This window comes from Spea bombifrons, chromosome 13 (assembly GCF_027358695.1).
Source record: "Spea bombifrons isolate aSpeBom1 chromosome 13, aSpeBom1.2.pri, whole genome shotgun sequence".
NCBI lineage: Eukaryota > Metazoa > Chordata > Amphibia > Anura > Pelobatidae > Spea > Spea bombifrons.
In genome coordinates, this window is record NC_071099.1 from 16,119,752 (window position 1) to 16,134,721 (window position 14,970).

General features: G+C 41.7%; 2 protein-coding genes across 3 annotated transcripts; one reads left to right on the top strand and one right to left on the bottom strand.

Moving 5' to 3' along the window:
* Positions 1-33: 33 nt before the first annotated feature.
* Positions 34-10,547, bottom strand: EFTUD2 (elongation factor Tu GTP binding domain containing 2). 2 transcript variants are annotated; one of them, XM_053453315.1, is made up of 28 exons: positions 10,485-10,547; positions 9,897-10,018; positions 9,496-9,661; positions 8,622-8,700; positions 8,467-8,542; positions 8,227-8,292; positions 8,059-8,094; positions 7,882-7,972; positions 7,684-7,766; positions 7,270-7,436; positions 6,709-6,833; positions 6,133-6,196; positions 5,882-5,972; positions 5,660-5,795; positions 5,261-5,388; positions 4,978-5,171; positions 4,747-4,858; positions 4,199-4,339; positions 3,770-3,871; positions 3,609-3,691; positions 3,355-3,441; positions 2,920-3,046; positions 2,445-2,532; positions 2,240-2,358; positions 1,146-1,240; positions 909-1,062; positions 598-705; positions 34-440 (listed from the first exon to the last, which is right to left on the bottom strand). In XM_053453315.1, the coding sequence occupies exons 2-28, from the start codon at positions 10,005-10,007 to the stop codon at positions 345-347; spliced, it is 2,925 nt and encodes a 974-aa protein (XP_053309290.1). In that variant the 5' UTR covers positions 10,008-10,018; positions 10,485-10,547; the 3' UTR covers positions 34-344. The 2 variants fall into 2 exon arrangements, with proteins under 2 accessions (XP_053309290.1, XP_053309291.1); XM_053453316.1 differs by having other exon boundaries at positions 10,469-10,526.
* A 303-nt stretch (positions 10,548-10,850) lies between these two features.
* On the top strand, positions 10,851-12,842 carry CCDC103 (coiled-coil domain containing 103). The gene is made up of 4 exons (XM_053453722.1): positions 10,851-10,928; positions 11,450-11,604; positions 11,826-11,958; positions 12,262-12,842. Exons 2-4 carry the CDS (start codon positions 11,462-11,464, stop codon positions 12,670-12,672), a joined length of 687 nt encoding a protein of 228 aa, XP_053309697.1. The 5' UTR covers positions 10,851-10,928; positions 11,450-11,461; the 3' UTR covers positions 12,673-12,842.
* The last annotated feature ends 2,128 nt before the right edge of the window (positions 12,843-14,970 follow it).

Sequence of the window (14,970 nt, forward strand, 5' to 3'; positions counted from 1 at the left end):
CTACTGTATGGGGAAGGAACAGCCGGCAAACAATGAAGGTAACTGCGAAGTTTATTTTAAAATGTAAAAATAGACAATATGTACATATCACCCAACTCTGACGGTTAAGAGTTTACATTTTGTACGCCACAGTAAACAAGACTGCTGGGGGTCCATACCGAGCATCCGACTGTTAGGACGATCCGCTGAAATAACGTTTCTATGCCGAGGCCGGACTCCAGCAGAGGAACGTTGGCGGTATGGGATCATTGAGGCAGAAGCGCGGTGACCCAGTACAGGGGGACGCAGTATGTTATTCCATGGACTAACGAAGACAGGGTACAGATTTTTTTTGGGGGCGTCTCTCACATGGGGTAATTCAGCACCACGTCCTGTTTGGCCAATTCCAGCAACATAGGGTCGTCGAAAAACTTACTGATGCTTACATCTTCACTTAGGCCCTGTGTAGTGTGAAAGAGAGCAACATTATATACAAATCAAATAAATTAACCCATGTAGGGGCTGGGAAATTGTCGACCCATACAAGGTCTGTGAAGGGTACCTGTTAAACATGGAGTGAAAAACAATAGTAATAGACTACTGCGAGCGCCACCATACCTTCCTACGCCTTGTCTTGATCATGAACTCGCGAGCTAGATGTGGAGCTGGCTGTGGCTCCAGAGGCCGTATGATGATGCTCTTATCCAAGGGGTCACCGGGTACAATCTGTCAATAACATGCAGAAATAGATTAGTACAGTCATGATGTCACACATTACAAAAGCAAACAACCTGGAGTCTCCAGATATAGAGGAACAAACTCCATGATTTTCTGCCAGCGAGATCAATGAGTTGTCCGTATGTTCTAGAATTCCATGCACAAAAAGCAAAGTCTGACGTATTACGGTAATATTACACTTTCTACCATACCTGCCAGTGATGGAAGACGGAGAGGGAGAATGCCTGACCCTGTGTGTGCGTGCGCAGGTCTGTCTCAAACCCAAACGAGTCTACCGCTGGAATGAAGGCTTTAATCGTGTACAAAGGTGAGCCTGGAATTGGGGCATCTTGAGTGACGTGACCCCTACAAAGAAGAGAAAAGCACAGTTGGTGATCTCTCTGTCGCAAAATACTTTGTGTTTAATGAACGAAAGGTGATGCACCCACCTCCTCCTGGCCAGCACAGTGTACACAGCCGAGACGCAGTCAGCCGGGGCTTGCACCTCCACAAAGTAATAGGGTTCCATTAGACGCGGAGTGGCCTGAATAACGAAAGACAAAGTACAGGCATTAGCGCCAATGCAAAGATATACTGAGCACAAGAGTTGAAACAAACAGATTAGAGAGGGAAATGATAGGATGAATGAAAAGCTGGCAGAAAAGTTGTGGTTACTGGATAATTTCTCTGCAAGGACCGAGTTTGCCCTGTATAACATATATAGATCAATGAATGAGGCGACGCAGGGAAACTTGCTTTTATACAGGGCCATGCACCTATTCTTAGAGTAGAAGCTCACTGCGGCCATTCATAATGTCAACTTAAATCAGGGAAACTGCAGCTCTCCTACCAACTTCCCTCAAAGTAGTGGAACAAAGACGCGGGTTGTTTAAGTGGAAGTAAAAGTAAACCCAAAAAAGAGAAAAGGAAAAGATCTGAGAGGGGGAGTTATATTTGTTGGATTTCATGACATGTTAATTTAGGCTTATAGAACATTCGGCTACACTTAACGTTTACTTAAACGCATAGAACCCGGGTGCGATACGTATTCGCTGTTTACCTTTCTGATGACATGTTCAGAATTACACAGGACAGATCGCACCCACGAGTCTTGTGTTATATAAAGCACGACCGAGGAGTGCGTAGAATGAAAGCGATTAAGTCCCTGATTTATATAGTGGACCGAGAAGAGCTATTACAGGAAGAGGGACAAGGTATATACAAACTTTCTCATTCGGAAATAGATTACTCTGAGTCTTACTCAGAGTTTTTCCAGAGAAAACAGAAAGGTTTGAATTGAACATTCAATGTCATGTTGCACAAGGGAGCACACAGCTCATTGACCTGACAGCAGCTGGGGAATTGATGCCCATGAAGCATTACTTGTGCCTTTTGCAGAAGAGTCTGTATACATGTTAGAGGGTCTGTATACATGTTAGAGGGTCTGGGGACAGTGTGTTAATACAGCCCATGGATGTACAGAATGTATATCAGGGCAAGGGTAGAAAGTAAGGTGGAAAGAAGATCCACGGTGTGAAATTACCATCAAGAAGGCAGAGTACACTACTCTGCGCGCCGTGGGAATTATCTGCCCCCCGCCACGATGCAGAGGTTCCTGGGCAATCACAGCATCCAGAATCTTAAACTTCACATTTCGGATCACTGAGAGGTGAAGAAGAGAAAAAAAATTTAAAGTCACAATTTTTTTTGTACAGCCTAAATCAAGGCTAATCAGCCAAAATACTCACACTCATCACACAGCGGCCCTTCTCTCGTTCCCCACTGAAATCCCTGGACAATGCTGTCCTTGACGGAGCCCAGCAAGGCTTTATCCACCTGGAAAGACGTATTGGGAAATCAGACCATGTATGTTGTAAACACTTTAAACATGCAGTGGACTTAGTGCTGATTCACAACCTGGCATGTAACAGACATGCATAAAACATAATGCGGCAAGAGAGTGATACGGCTACGATATGAGATCAGTTTACAAGAACACCTTGTATTCTAAATCTCAAAAATACACACGCAACACATCTAACCCTTCCTACGCATAGCAGCCGAGAATGGAATGAAGCAGCCCATGTACTGAGGTTGAATTCAGTATTATAACTGGTGCTCCTGCTATGTATATCATTAAGTCTTCTCCGTGTATCAGACGTACACAAACTGTTATCAGCGTCATCACATGTATTACCAGATACAGCTAAACACGACTCCTACCTCAGAGGGCAGAGTGTCATCTACCAGAATGTTTGGTCCGGTAGTGTCTGGCCCAAATGCCCAGATAGAACGGGCAGCCAACAGATCCCAGTCGTATTTGGTCTGGAAAAACTCTCCAAGTTTCTTCCTGCAGGGAACAAAAAAAACGCATTAAAGAGCGGAAATACAAGACATTGCCGAGCAGGACTGCAGCAGAGTAAAAGGGGAGGACAGGCAATCTCCACGAGGCACAAACTTCTCCCTCAAAGACAAAGATTTGCAACAAACCAAATGTCACAACAGATCCTAACTGGGGAGAGACCAGGATTCAGATGAAAGGCCAATAAGGCAATGGCAAGATGCACTAATGTATATGAATATGCACAAAAAAGGTCCGTCCCCATTCACACACTACCACGCAGGGAACAAGCCCAAATCTCTGCTTCCAAGTGTTACCTGTTCCAGGAGATTTGCACCACTTCATTCTCAATGTCTTCTGCCAGCCCCTTCTCCAGCGGCTCCGCAATCATAGTAATCTTATTCCTGGGAGCAAGAGAGAGACAGCTGAGCCATAGTGCAGAGGTCAAAATGCACAACAAAAATTAAACCGTGCGGACTGGGGAAATAACGTAAAGAATCACAGGAAGATCATTTGGAAAGTTGCCCATTAAATGTGCACAGAAAGGTGGGGGCATATAAACTGCTCTTACTTCTTATTAGGTGTCTCAGCAAAGCACTTCAGGGAAGAGGTTTCCACGACAGTCTCACAAAAAGTGACCACAGGATCAGCCACCTAGAAAACACAGCTCGGTTATTCGGGTCCGGAGGGTTCGCCCCTTTGTGCTTCACAAACCTACATCCCAATTCTCACCTTAATGTCAATCTCGGAATACATCTTGCGGAGGTCGTGCATTACACAGTCCAAGTACAGTTCCCCTGTGCCTAAAATGACATGCTCGCCCGACTCTTCCACCTACAACCAAAGCAAATACAGGCTTCAAACCTAGAAATGTGCACATAAGATAAAGGCAGGGAAAGGATAATCTGAAAGAGAAGTGGATGTTAAGGGACTGTGGGTTCATAGACAAGTGGCTTTGGAGACTCATAGTACTGCAGCTCATAGTCCTCCGCTATCGGAGGCCAAGGAAAGAAAGAATTCTAACTCCTCAGCACAATGTTAATATGGTACTTTATGGTGCATCTGGGGGCAACAATGCTACAGTGACAAGAGGGTCTTGTTTTAGTACGCTCTGAGAAGAAAAATAAAATGGTTTGATGTCTTGATGATCAGAAAGGGTACCTTGGTGGTGAGGGATGGGTAGCTCTTGTTGACTTTTCTCAGGCCATCCAACATTTTTGGCAGTTCTGAAGGATTTACGGGTTCCACAGCGATCTTAATTACAGATGTGGTATTGAACTTTAACGGTCGGAAGATCTGAGCCTAAATAAAAACAATATTGTTAACATTGCCACTCAGCTGGAGGTCTTTAAAGATTGTTTTAGGGTGTCCATGCCAGCCTAGAAATCCACTCATGCTTTTGTTTTTTCCCAGTCACTCATCAAGTGTCCAAACACACAAGTTTTCACAGTAGAACTATAGAAGAGACTATACACAGACTGTAGCGGTATAAGAAGACTGTTCCTACCCACATACTACACTTCTAAATGAGTCCCTTCACCCAACCAATACATCAGAAAAACAACACACATTTGAAGTAGAAAAAAAGAACCAAAAGCAATTTCTGCTGATTTTTTTTCTTGCTGGCACACAGGGCCCTCTAAAATAACTAAAATAAAGTTTAAGTAGCACATGTCGCTTTAAACAGAACTCCCCTGGTCCTCTCTTACCTCTTCATTGCCTCGGGGTTCAGTGATGGTCGCAGTCTTCACAATAGGCTGATCCACTCCCTCAATGAGCACCCAGTTGCCAGCTGGGACTCTGTTCACTTCAATGTGATACCTGGGCAAAGCAAAACAGTGTATCATAAAGCCAAAATATAAAAAAAAAGTCGAATGATAACTAAATGTTTGTTTCACAGCCATACAGGTCCAGAAGACATCTCATAGGACAATATTCACCTGGCAACAGAAACCCACAGTCTTCCTACAGTGCAGACCTGCGAGTCCTCTTCATCTTCAAGAGTGTAGTTCTCTCCAAGAACTTTGACTGGTTGCCCAGCATGGATGGTTCCACTTAGAACCCGTCCAAAAGCATGGAACTGCACTCCATCATCGGTGCTGTACATCTTGGTTGTGTGACACATCAGAGGACCCTAAAAGGAGTAGACAATAAAGTTGTGCGTCAGACCATCGTAAATGTTTTCTATCGTTGATTCAAGAACGCAAGGTGTCCAGTACTCACATCAGAGTCGCATTCAGCCATCGTCTCTCCCAGCTCGGAGTCAATGCCTCCTGTGTAAGTGTGCTCAACCTTGGTTTTAGCACCGGTTTTGGGAGAAGGGATATGCTGGACGCACATATCAACAAACCCTGTAAAATAGAGTAAAGTTATACCGAGACCGGTAGAGGGGACGGTAATGATATTAGAATGTGGAAGTGGGGTGCTAGACCAAACGTTGAAGGCACGTGAACACAGCAGAAGAAGAGATATAGAAAGGTTGGTATAATTTCTAGATAAATGAATTAAGATTGGAGAGCACAAGAAATCTACAAGGAGAGCAAAGTTTAAAAAATTGTCATCTCTCTCAATCCTACAATAAACTTTCTCTCTATACTGAATCAATTAACCCAATATATTTACCTGTGAACTCCCCAAAGAAGCGATTGCAGACAAGTCTAAGCAAAGGACGGATGTTTAGTTTTAACTCCTCTTTGGTGAGGTGAATACCCAGCTCCTCCAGAGTCTGTGGCAGTGAAGTATCTACATCCCCAACGACCTGAATAATGAATGAGAAATAATGAGAACACAACCGACTGGTAGGATGGAGAACTGCGCAGAACATAAGTGCATCCCGAGGCTGACCTGTGCCAAGATCTTGTACAGAGGCTCCAGAACGAACTCCACAAAACTGCGCTGAGAGCTGCTGGTTGGGGCTTTCTTGGTGAACTTACGGCTGGAGAGAAAGAACACCAATGAGGACCAAAATGTGTGTGTTGCACATATACAAATACAAGTGGAGGGAAAGCAGATGGACATCACGGTTAGTGCCAGAAAATGGTTGATCCAGTCGTTTAATATTTAACAGCACTTAATTCTTGATAAGAAGTACCTACGTTTTTGGGTTAAAGTAGATGTCACCCCACAGCCGCTTCGCAAATTCCTGATAATTTATATCTCCTGCAGGTCACAGTACAATCGATTAGCAAAAACAGAAAGAGCAAAAAAGTCAATGATGTACCATCTTTCTAAAATTTCCTAAACTGTATTGATTGAGATGAAGAACAAAGAAAGTTCCTCAAATTTGAAAAAAACCCTTAATTACTCCAAAGTCAGCCCGATTGTTCACAACGTCAGGAACGTCTGAAAGGACGTGGAGTGAAATATGTGATTAGAAGGACATTTCAATTTTCTTCCTAACAGGCGTTGAGACTTTTAAGCCACAGCACTCATTAAAAATCTCCCTGAATCTTCTCATTTGCCAAAAGAAAATTATAAGGTGAGATTTGTGTTCAAATGAGAAGCAGCAGATAGAAGGCAGACCCCTTTGAGTTATGACTTAAGAACAAAAAAAGCTATAAAAAAAACCTACACTGCAATATCTTATTTTGCTTTCTGCATCAGAAATCCGCAGAGAATTTTACTTATCCTATGGTCCTACTTCATTACAACCGATGACATGAATCACTCACCATATGTGTCAGCATAGATTTTGGCAAAGGAGCCCAAAGTGAAACAGATACTGTACTGGGAGCTGGCAAAGCAAACATTGCCAAGTAGGGGCGAGAGAACCATGTTCTCATCTGTGGAGTACATGCTGGAAGAGAGAGGGAGAAAGGTAGTTTAGAGACAAATATGGAAAAGGACACAGTTCTCTTCCAGATAAAGTTCAATTATAAAATGGAGAGTGCAGAGTATATACGGACAGACCTGACATGGAAAGGACAGATCTTATCCACAACAATGTAAAATATAAGGAGGTACGAGCCACCTAGTGGTGGAATGGACAAATGATGTGAGGACATGCAAACTGTCCCTCCTGCAGCTGCATATCACAAATAGAGACATTACGGGACATTGCCCCATAGATTAAAAGGGTTTGTCTGTAAGAGAAACAATTCTTCAGACTGAAACTGTAATTTCATCTGAAAGACACCTCCAAGAACCCACAAAGCTTATCTAACGTCTTTTCTATGTTGTCCCAATAAAAAAGGTAAGAACTTCCACTAAAACAAACAAGTAAAGCCGCATACCTCAGAAGACCGTTAACCTCATCCACAATGTGCCGCAGTTTGTAATAAGCATCGGTGGGAGGCAGTTTGAGTTCCAGAATAAGTCTGTCTATCTTATTGATACAGACTGTGACAGCCAGGCGCTCCTGCACAGCGTGTTTTATTAGGCGCTCCGTGTTCAGCATCACCTGGAAAGTGTGTAAAAAATACTTGTCTTTTTTCTTCAAACATTTGATTTTACTAAAGAATCGTAATTAAACTCAACACATTTACAATCTGTGCCACTACTGAGCCTGAGAGAGGAAGGAAAGAACTTTCTTCACAGTATCCAAAGCTAACACAAGTAAACATGGTATTGACTATTTTAGCCCATATTAAAACCTACATTCTAGCATTTCAGTGTTTGCATAACATACTATTTATCAAGTTCCTTACCCCCTCTGCTGCATCAATGAACAACACTATCCCATCTGAGATCCGAAACCCAGCCGTCACTTCGTCCGAGAAATTCACGTGCCCTGGAAGAGGTACAGGGAAGAACCCAACAAGGTTACATTTCTGATTCAATAGTCCTACATAGGATATATGCTACTTATATAGTAAAAACTAGTGTGTGGGGTTTTAAACAAATACCTGGTGTGTCCATGATATTGAACAGGTATGATTTCTCCTTGGTGTCAGGAAGAACGACGGTCACCGGTGTACTCTTAATGCCAACTCCTCTCTATGAGCAAAAAAAGAAAGCATTTTTATTTTCACTTTCCTTGACCCAGACAGAATTAAGATGCAGCAAATATTTCTGTTGCTTACCTCTTGTTCTGTGAATAGGATATCTGTATAGCAGAGCTGAAAGGGGGGGAAAAACAGCTTGTTAAAAGTATCAGGTACCATTAAAAAAAAAAAAAAATTGGAGAAGAATCAGACCAAATAGTCTATAAATTGTCTATAAATGTAAGAAACATTAAAGAGGTTACTTACATCTTGATCATGCCGCTTACGTATCTCCGGGTGCGTTTGTTCAATCAAGCAGTCTACAAAGCAGGTCTAGGTGGAAGAAAAAAAATATATACTACAAGCAACTATAATAGGGATGCAGTAAGTGTTACAAAATCAACATAACGTCTCTCAAATGAGTTGTCAAATTTTCTCTCTAACTACACTACCTATAGGAGGCTAGAAGGAGATTTTTGTTTGTTTATTTTAGAAAAAACATCTTACCTTGCCATGGTGCAGATGTCCGCATAAGGTCACATTTCGGATGAGTTCAGAGTTATCCATGAGATCAGCCAAGAAGCTAAGCAAATAAGTTGAACAAAGGTGAGCGAGGGAAGTGAACACCAACAAGCAAGTCAGATGTCTAAACAGATACTTACTCCATCGCATACACTGTAGCAGGGAGACCTTGCTCCATCATAGAAAACTTTTTAGCCTTCACAGGTTTAATAATTGGCTCTGAAATGAAGGATTATAAATAAAGGAAAATAATAAATAGTAGTTCATCTACTGTGAGTAGCTCCAGAAATCATGTTTTTAGGACTAAAATTAATGTTGCATAAAAGAATAGGGCGACACATTCATAATCTGTTAGAAAAAGAATATATGAAGTACAGGAAATAAATTGTGATCTAGTATCTCCGGGGATGAAGTGATGCAATAATTACCAGTTTTAGGATTAATTTTATGTTCATCATAAATACAGTATGCCTAAAACATCATAATCGTCAATGCATATCTTTACTGAAAATGGTCCTTAATTTGAAAACAAACTGTTAAAAAGGTGAGAAAATGTCATGCTTGTCAGCCTCCCAGTACATCACTGCAGTGTGATTCTGAGTGGATCTATATGGGAGCACGACACCCAAATCCTCTGTTACTGAATATTTTGAGATGCATCACTAAGTCAACTATTAGCTAAAAATATATAAATCTACTTAAGCAGTATAACAGAGGGGACAGAAAACAAATAAGAGTCACAAGTAATCACATCATATTATGGTCATGTCTCAGAGCTGTGAGTTGTATAATGGAGCAATATGTAGTTCCTATCCTTGAACCTGAGACAGCTAGTACGGTCACAACTCCTGACCCAAACCCATCAGCCTGTTTCTGTGTAGATACCACAACTGACACATCAGCATGATGTGAAAAAGTGCAATAGTGGACCGATGGGTGGCTTCCAAGCACTGGATGTTATAAATTAACGTTGAAGAAGAAAAAAAAAAAAAAAAAAAAGACTGCATGACTCACCAGTGAGGGGCTGTGTGTCCTCCTCCTGTACTATGGTCTCCACCTCCGGGCCGTATACCTCTTCTGCAGTGGGGTAGTACTTTTTATCCTCATGAAGCACCACTTCCATCCCTGTGCGTTCCTCATCTGCCTCTCCCATTAATTCATCATCCTCATCGTCTTCAGCCTGCACTCAGCGTAACACCCCAAAAACAGAGTGTGAGGTTCAGAAAACTATACACCCGAAGTGCACAACTCCAGACGTCAAGGGGTGCAACGGGGCCACATTATCTTTTTAAAGATATTCTAGCTTAATCATAGGCATACTGACTAAAAATGCAGTTTACTTATTTTCAGGCAAGGGCACATGGAATTCAAGTGGCCCTCGCGTCTACTTATGGTTTATTCATAAAACTTCTTACCACATCGGCCTCCCTGTCCTCTCTTCCCATGTCGTCGTCATCATTTTCATCATCAGAGTCCAACTCTGGTCCAATGTAGTTGCCAAACTCATCATAGAGGTCGGTGTCCATGCTTAAAGATTCTAATGGAAACAGAAGATTGCCGGTGAGAATAGGTGCCATAAATCGGCATTAATCCAAAATAAGAGTAACGCTGGTATACTTTAGCACTTCAATTGAATTTTTTTAATTAAAAAAGTACACCCGAGGCGTCCGTGTAAAAAAAGACAAGCGCCCATTTAGATCAGGAACATCACCATTAATTCCCATAACCTAATATTATGCTTCTACTTAAATAGGTTAAAAAAAAATAACGAAACAAATAAAAAATACTAACTAAATACCCTCCCTTTATAGATCTTGTACCTATAGAATCTCAACCTTTGTTATCTGTGTCTTGCTACAAGCTATACCTTATGCAGAAACAATAAAACTTCACCACTCTTTTCTCAGCCTCCTATACATTATATGCAGTTTATTAGATAATCTCTCTATCCTACCATTTACTGCATTAAAATAATATTGTTTTCTACCGTAATCCGAACTAACCCGCTCACGCCGCTCACCACACACAGCACTTCCTGCGACACCAGGCACGAAGGACCCCGCGCGTCGCCTGTACGTTCTGCTCCACGGGACACCCCCGCCTGATGCAATCAGCTACACACCTACTTGCAGACTAATGTCCGTATCACTTTCAAATGTATGTTTATAATATAAATCATAGTACGAATTACATATTGATAATTTCACAGGTGTCGACATTTCAGGATAATTAATGTAGTATCAGGCACTACAGCAGACACCTAAAGAGAATCTGACTGAATGGTAAGACCCCAAGGCAAAACAGTTGGTTGAACGCGTGGAGCGCCATCCTCCCTAATTTCAATTGGTTGAGGAATGAATAATTTTAGGGGAGGGAGGATTGAGCTCTGTTTCTATGACGACCAAAGGACGCTTTTTGATGAGACTTGGATTACGACAAGTAATTTGGTGCGTAAAACCCCCCAAAATTATATCCTATACATTTTAGCTGATTATATGCGAACATGTGCATCTCCTTATTTTATTAACATAATATAGCCAATTAAATGAATTATTAAACATGTAGGGAGCTTGATCATTTGTCCTAGGCTTTCCCCATGATAATAACGTACTATGGAAGTGTGTGTATATATATATATATATATATATATATATATATATATATATATATATATATGTGGTTTATATAGGGCAAATTGTTTTATATGCTGTTATCTATCGTATACGTATATCTATGCGTTGTCGTTTTGTATCTTGAAACCACTTACCCCTAGTTACCCCTGATGTCTGCAATTACTAAAGTAGTTTAGGTTCTAAAGTGTAGGTTATGTGATATATAAATACGCTACTCATAAAAAAACGAAAAGTCATTTATTTTCTTATCCATGTTAAAAATCCCTCTTTTCTGTAGCGTAATTGCATATTTTTGGTAACGCCAATATTTATTGTTTTCTCGTTCATGTATTCAGGTGTCGGTTGCAATGGATCCCCCAGAATCCATTGATTTCCAGGAGTTGGAGCGAGAGCTCGCTGTCGCGGTGGCCGCTGATGAAAAGTACAAGAGAGAAAATGACGCCAAGTTTAGAGCCATTCATCAGAAAGTTTCATCTTATGAGGAATTCAGGTATACGCCGGCTGGGGGCCGAAAATGTGTAAAAATTCTCAAAAACCCAGACCGTAAACTAATGATTGATTAAGGCTTGCATAGCAAATCATGATTTGGTTAAACCTGTGTTCCAACCGATAATCAATTTAACCACTTTGTGCTCGTTATAAATGATAATGCCCGTGCTTTTTACACCTTGCATGTCTTTGATCGCATCATCCCTTCCTTGTCGATCACAGAGACCTTGTTTTGGCCGCTAACCTCAAACCTTTGGAGAAGAAGGACAAGATTGGAACTGAAAGGAAGCAGCCATGGAACCCGGCTGCCACAGTTAGTGGACCCACCAAGGAGTCAGACTGTAGCGTATCGCAGGTGAGGAGGCGATGAGCGATGATGAAGGTTGATTTAACTTTATTCTCTATTACACCTCACCATAGCCAGGAACCAACAGGTAATGATTACTAAATAAAAGTTTGCTTTCTCTAGTGGGCAGTGGTTCAAGGAGGGTGTAACACTAGGCTTGCATGGGTCCTAATTGAAAAGAATTATGGTGGACCATCTCTAATGCAAGCAATGAATTAATCATCCAATCACTAAGAAATGCAAACCTTTTACCTTTTTTTACTGCCCAGTAAACATAATACATCTGTAAAATAGTCTCTCTCTGTTCCATAGGCATCTGAGGCAGAGCCCAAAAATGCCTTTGAATTTACCCGTGAGTGGCGCCGATGGGGAATGGATAAAAGGTATGATTTCCTTCTGCAACTTGGAGCGGAGAAGCTGTCCCAACTCTTCCCGGCAGAAATCTGTTCCGGGCTTCTGGGAGAGTTCATCACATCGCTGGAGGAGAAGTTCCAGAGCGTTCACCAGGCAGAGGTCCTGAAGATTCTGCAAAGCCTAACGAAAACGAAACGTTTTGACCTCAACCTTATCTTCCTCAGCAGGAGTGAGAAAGAAAGCTGCAAAAAGCTATTCATAAGGCTGATGGAAGTTCATGAAATGAACCATGAAGACGCGATGTCTGAAAGGGACAAACTGTTTACAAATGTAATGGCACTTTACAAAGTCAGCGATCCAAGGCATTGACCCTTCTCGTAGAGAACATTTTACTGCTCCCATGCACGTACCCCTTCAGGACTTAATCAGAGCGGTCTGTTTTATCGTAAAGCTGAATATGATCACTATTGAATGCTTCTGTTTGCTTTTATAGTATTAAGAATGTATCTAAACAAACAGTAATAACAAATAAAACAAAATAAGAACTGCATTCTACCTCCTTTCCTCAAGTAGCTCCTTATACTAGTAATGCCAGGCAGCTGTACCCTCCTATCGAGTCACTTTACAACTTGAGTCCGGTTTTCTGGCCCTACTTGGAGTAGGAAGATGAAGTGAGCCCCTTCCCCAAACCTACCAATGAGTCAAAACTTCAGGAAGGCATCCCGAGTTTCCTCTACTTGCACAGCCAGCCCTACCATTTGGAAAAAAACTCTACTTTTGCATTATATTCTGAGTGTATTATACCTTCAACGACCAGCACATATGTTGGGTAACCTGGCAAAGGTTTTTTGGGGTGTCTGATGTACGGGGTCCCTAGTATAACTTATATACCTCTCACGTCTCTGCGCGGCTTTTCTTTTTTGTTTTTTTGCTTGACATTTCATGGGGGTGACTGGTAAGTTACCACAAGGACTATAGCGGGGCAGTGGACTGTTGTAATAAATCTATTACAATTCCTTTCTATCAGCAGGGGGAAACAGAGAGCTGCGTGAAAAGAGGCCTTTTAAACCTTCATAGGCCTTTCTTCTGTGACTTTCTGTATGTGTTGGTGGGCACACTGGGCAAATACCTGGTCGGGCAGTAGCCTTTGCTGTTCTGACTTACTATAAGGGCCCCCAAAGCACTGATCAAACACTATTAGACCTTTTCAGGGGGCACCATTAGTTGTCTGCACTTTCATTTGGATGCAACAAGGACGCATTTAACTTTGAGACCTTGGACAACCTACTGCTGACCATCTCCTATTCTTTTCTGTCCTCATATTATTCTTTCCCATCCTTCTCCATCTCCATAGCTTCCATTCCTTCTTCCACAGCTCATAAGGAGGTGTCATAAGGAGAGTATCTGCCACGGCACATTTTCAGGGACTTAAGCAATGCCATAAAGGAGCAATTTTTGGTCCGTAGAGATGGTAGCCACCAATGTTCTCCTGTGGGACATATTTGAATTTAGGTCTTGACTCTTGGGATGTGTAATTCAAATCGACACCGACCCTCCATCCAACATAATTCTTCCTGACCCTACAACATCCACAATAATACCGCTTTATTAAAACCTTATGCTGACATTTTGAGGAATCAAAATGTTTATGGGGACACCACTGAACCAATTATCCTCGAATGGATTTTAAGGTCACAAGAGGAAGACCCTCTTCTCCTTCTGTACCGGTATTTCTCAACATGCGTTCACATAACGATTCATTTTGTATTCCCATTTTCATAATAATAATACGACTTTATCTAATATACTTTATAAATAAAATGTGATGTCAAATCATGTATCTGTTTTCCACTTGGCTTAAAAAAGAAGATCTACAGACCGCCAGTAACCAGAAGGACAACCATTGAATTGATCACTATAAAAAAAATCTTTAGCAGAACTGGCAAAACAAATATGGACTTAATAATGGAAAAGTCATCTTCATATCTGGCTTTAATACACCAAACGTCACAAAAAACATACATTTCTGTCTTTTTCTGTTTTTTTCCCCCCTTGCTAGATTCAGAAAACATCACTGGAAACTGGAATCCAGCCAAGTTGCCCACCGATGTCATTGCGTAATATGTGGGACTCCGCTCTGAAATTGGTTTAATATCCACTACTGATTTGACCTCGCGAGAAAGCCGTTTCATTCTTCCGTGGCGTTAACCTTTTATTAAGAGACTGAGATGAAGAACCAAAACACAGTGGAATTATCAATGGCTAAGGACGGAGATCTTGCTGGTTTCCCTGACGTATTTCGTATAATGGGATCATGATACATGTATGCATATCCAGTTACATGTACATACAGTGTATGTTGTGTCATTGTCAGTATCTATCTCACCCCCCCCCTTCCCTAGCTGCTCGCGTCTCATTGCCGCAGTCCAACTTTCCTCTGTAACGAGGCAGAGAGATTTGCCCTAATCTCGGGAGCTCACACTCTACAGGTCCGGCTTAGCTCAGGGTTATATACACTGCGCTTTAATAAATGGGTCACTGCTGGCCCGGGGTGAGCCACATTAACCTTGCCTGTGCCAGAGAGGTTCGCGTTACATGAACTCTACATCCGTTTTATGATCGCAAATAATCCAATCCGATCTCTACGCTTGTCTTTCGCCAACAAAT

Coding starts and splice junctions, on each gene's coding strand:
- EFTUD2 (XM_053453315.1), bottom strand. CDS start 10,007: ATGGACACCGACCTCTATGATGAGTTTGGCAACTACATTGGACCAGAG. Junction 8,293..8,466: donor GACATCTGCACCATGGCAAG/GTAAGATGTTTT, acceptor TCTTCCACCTAG/ACCTGCTTTGTAGACTGCTT. Junction 5,973..6,132: donor ATCTACTTTAACCCAAAAAC/GTAGGTACTTCT, acceptor CTTTCTCTCCAG/CCGTAAGTTCACCAAGAAAG.
- CCDC103 (XM_053453722.1), top strand. CDS start 11,462: ATGGATCCCCCAGAATCCATTGATTTCCAGGAGTTGGAGCGAGAGCTC. Junction 11,605..11,825: donor TCATCTTATGAGGAATTCAG/GTATACGCCGGC, acceptor TGTCGATCACAG/AGACCTTGTTTTGGCCGCTA. Junction 11,959..12,261: donor CAGACTGTAGCGTATCGCAG/GTGAGGAGGCGA, acceptor TCTGTTCCATAG/GCATCTGAGGCAGAGCCCAA.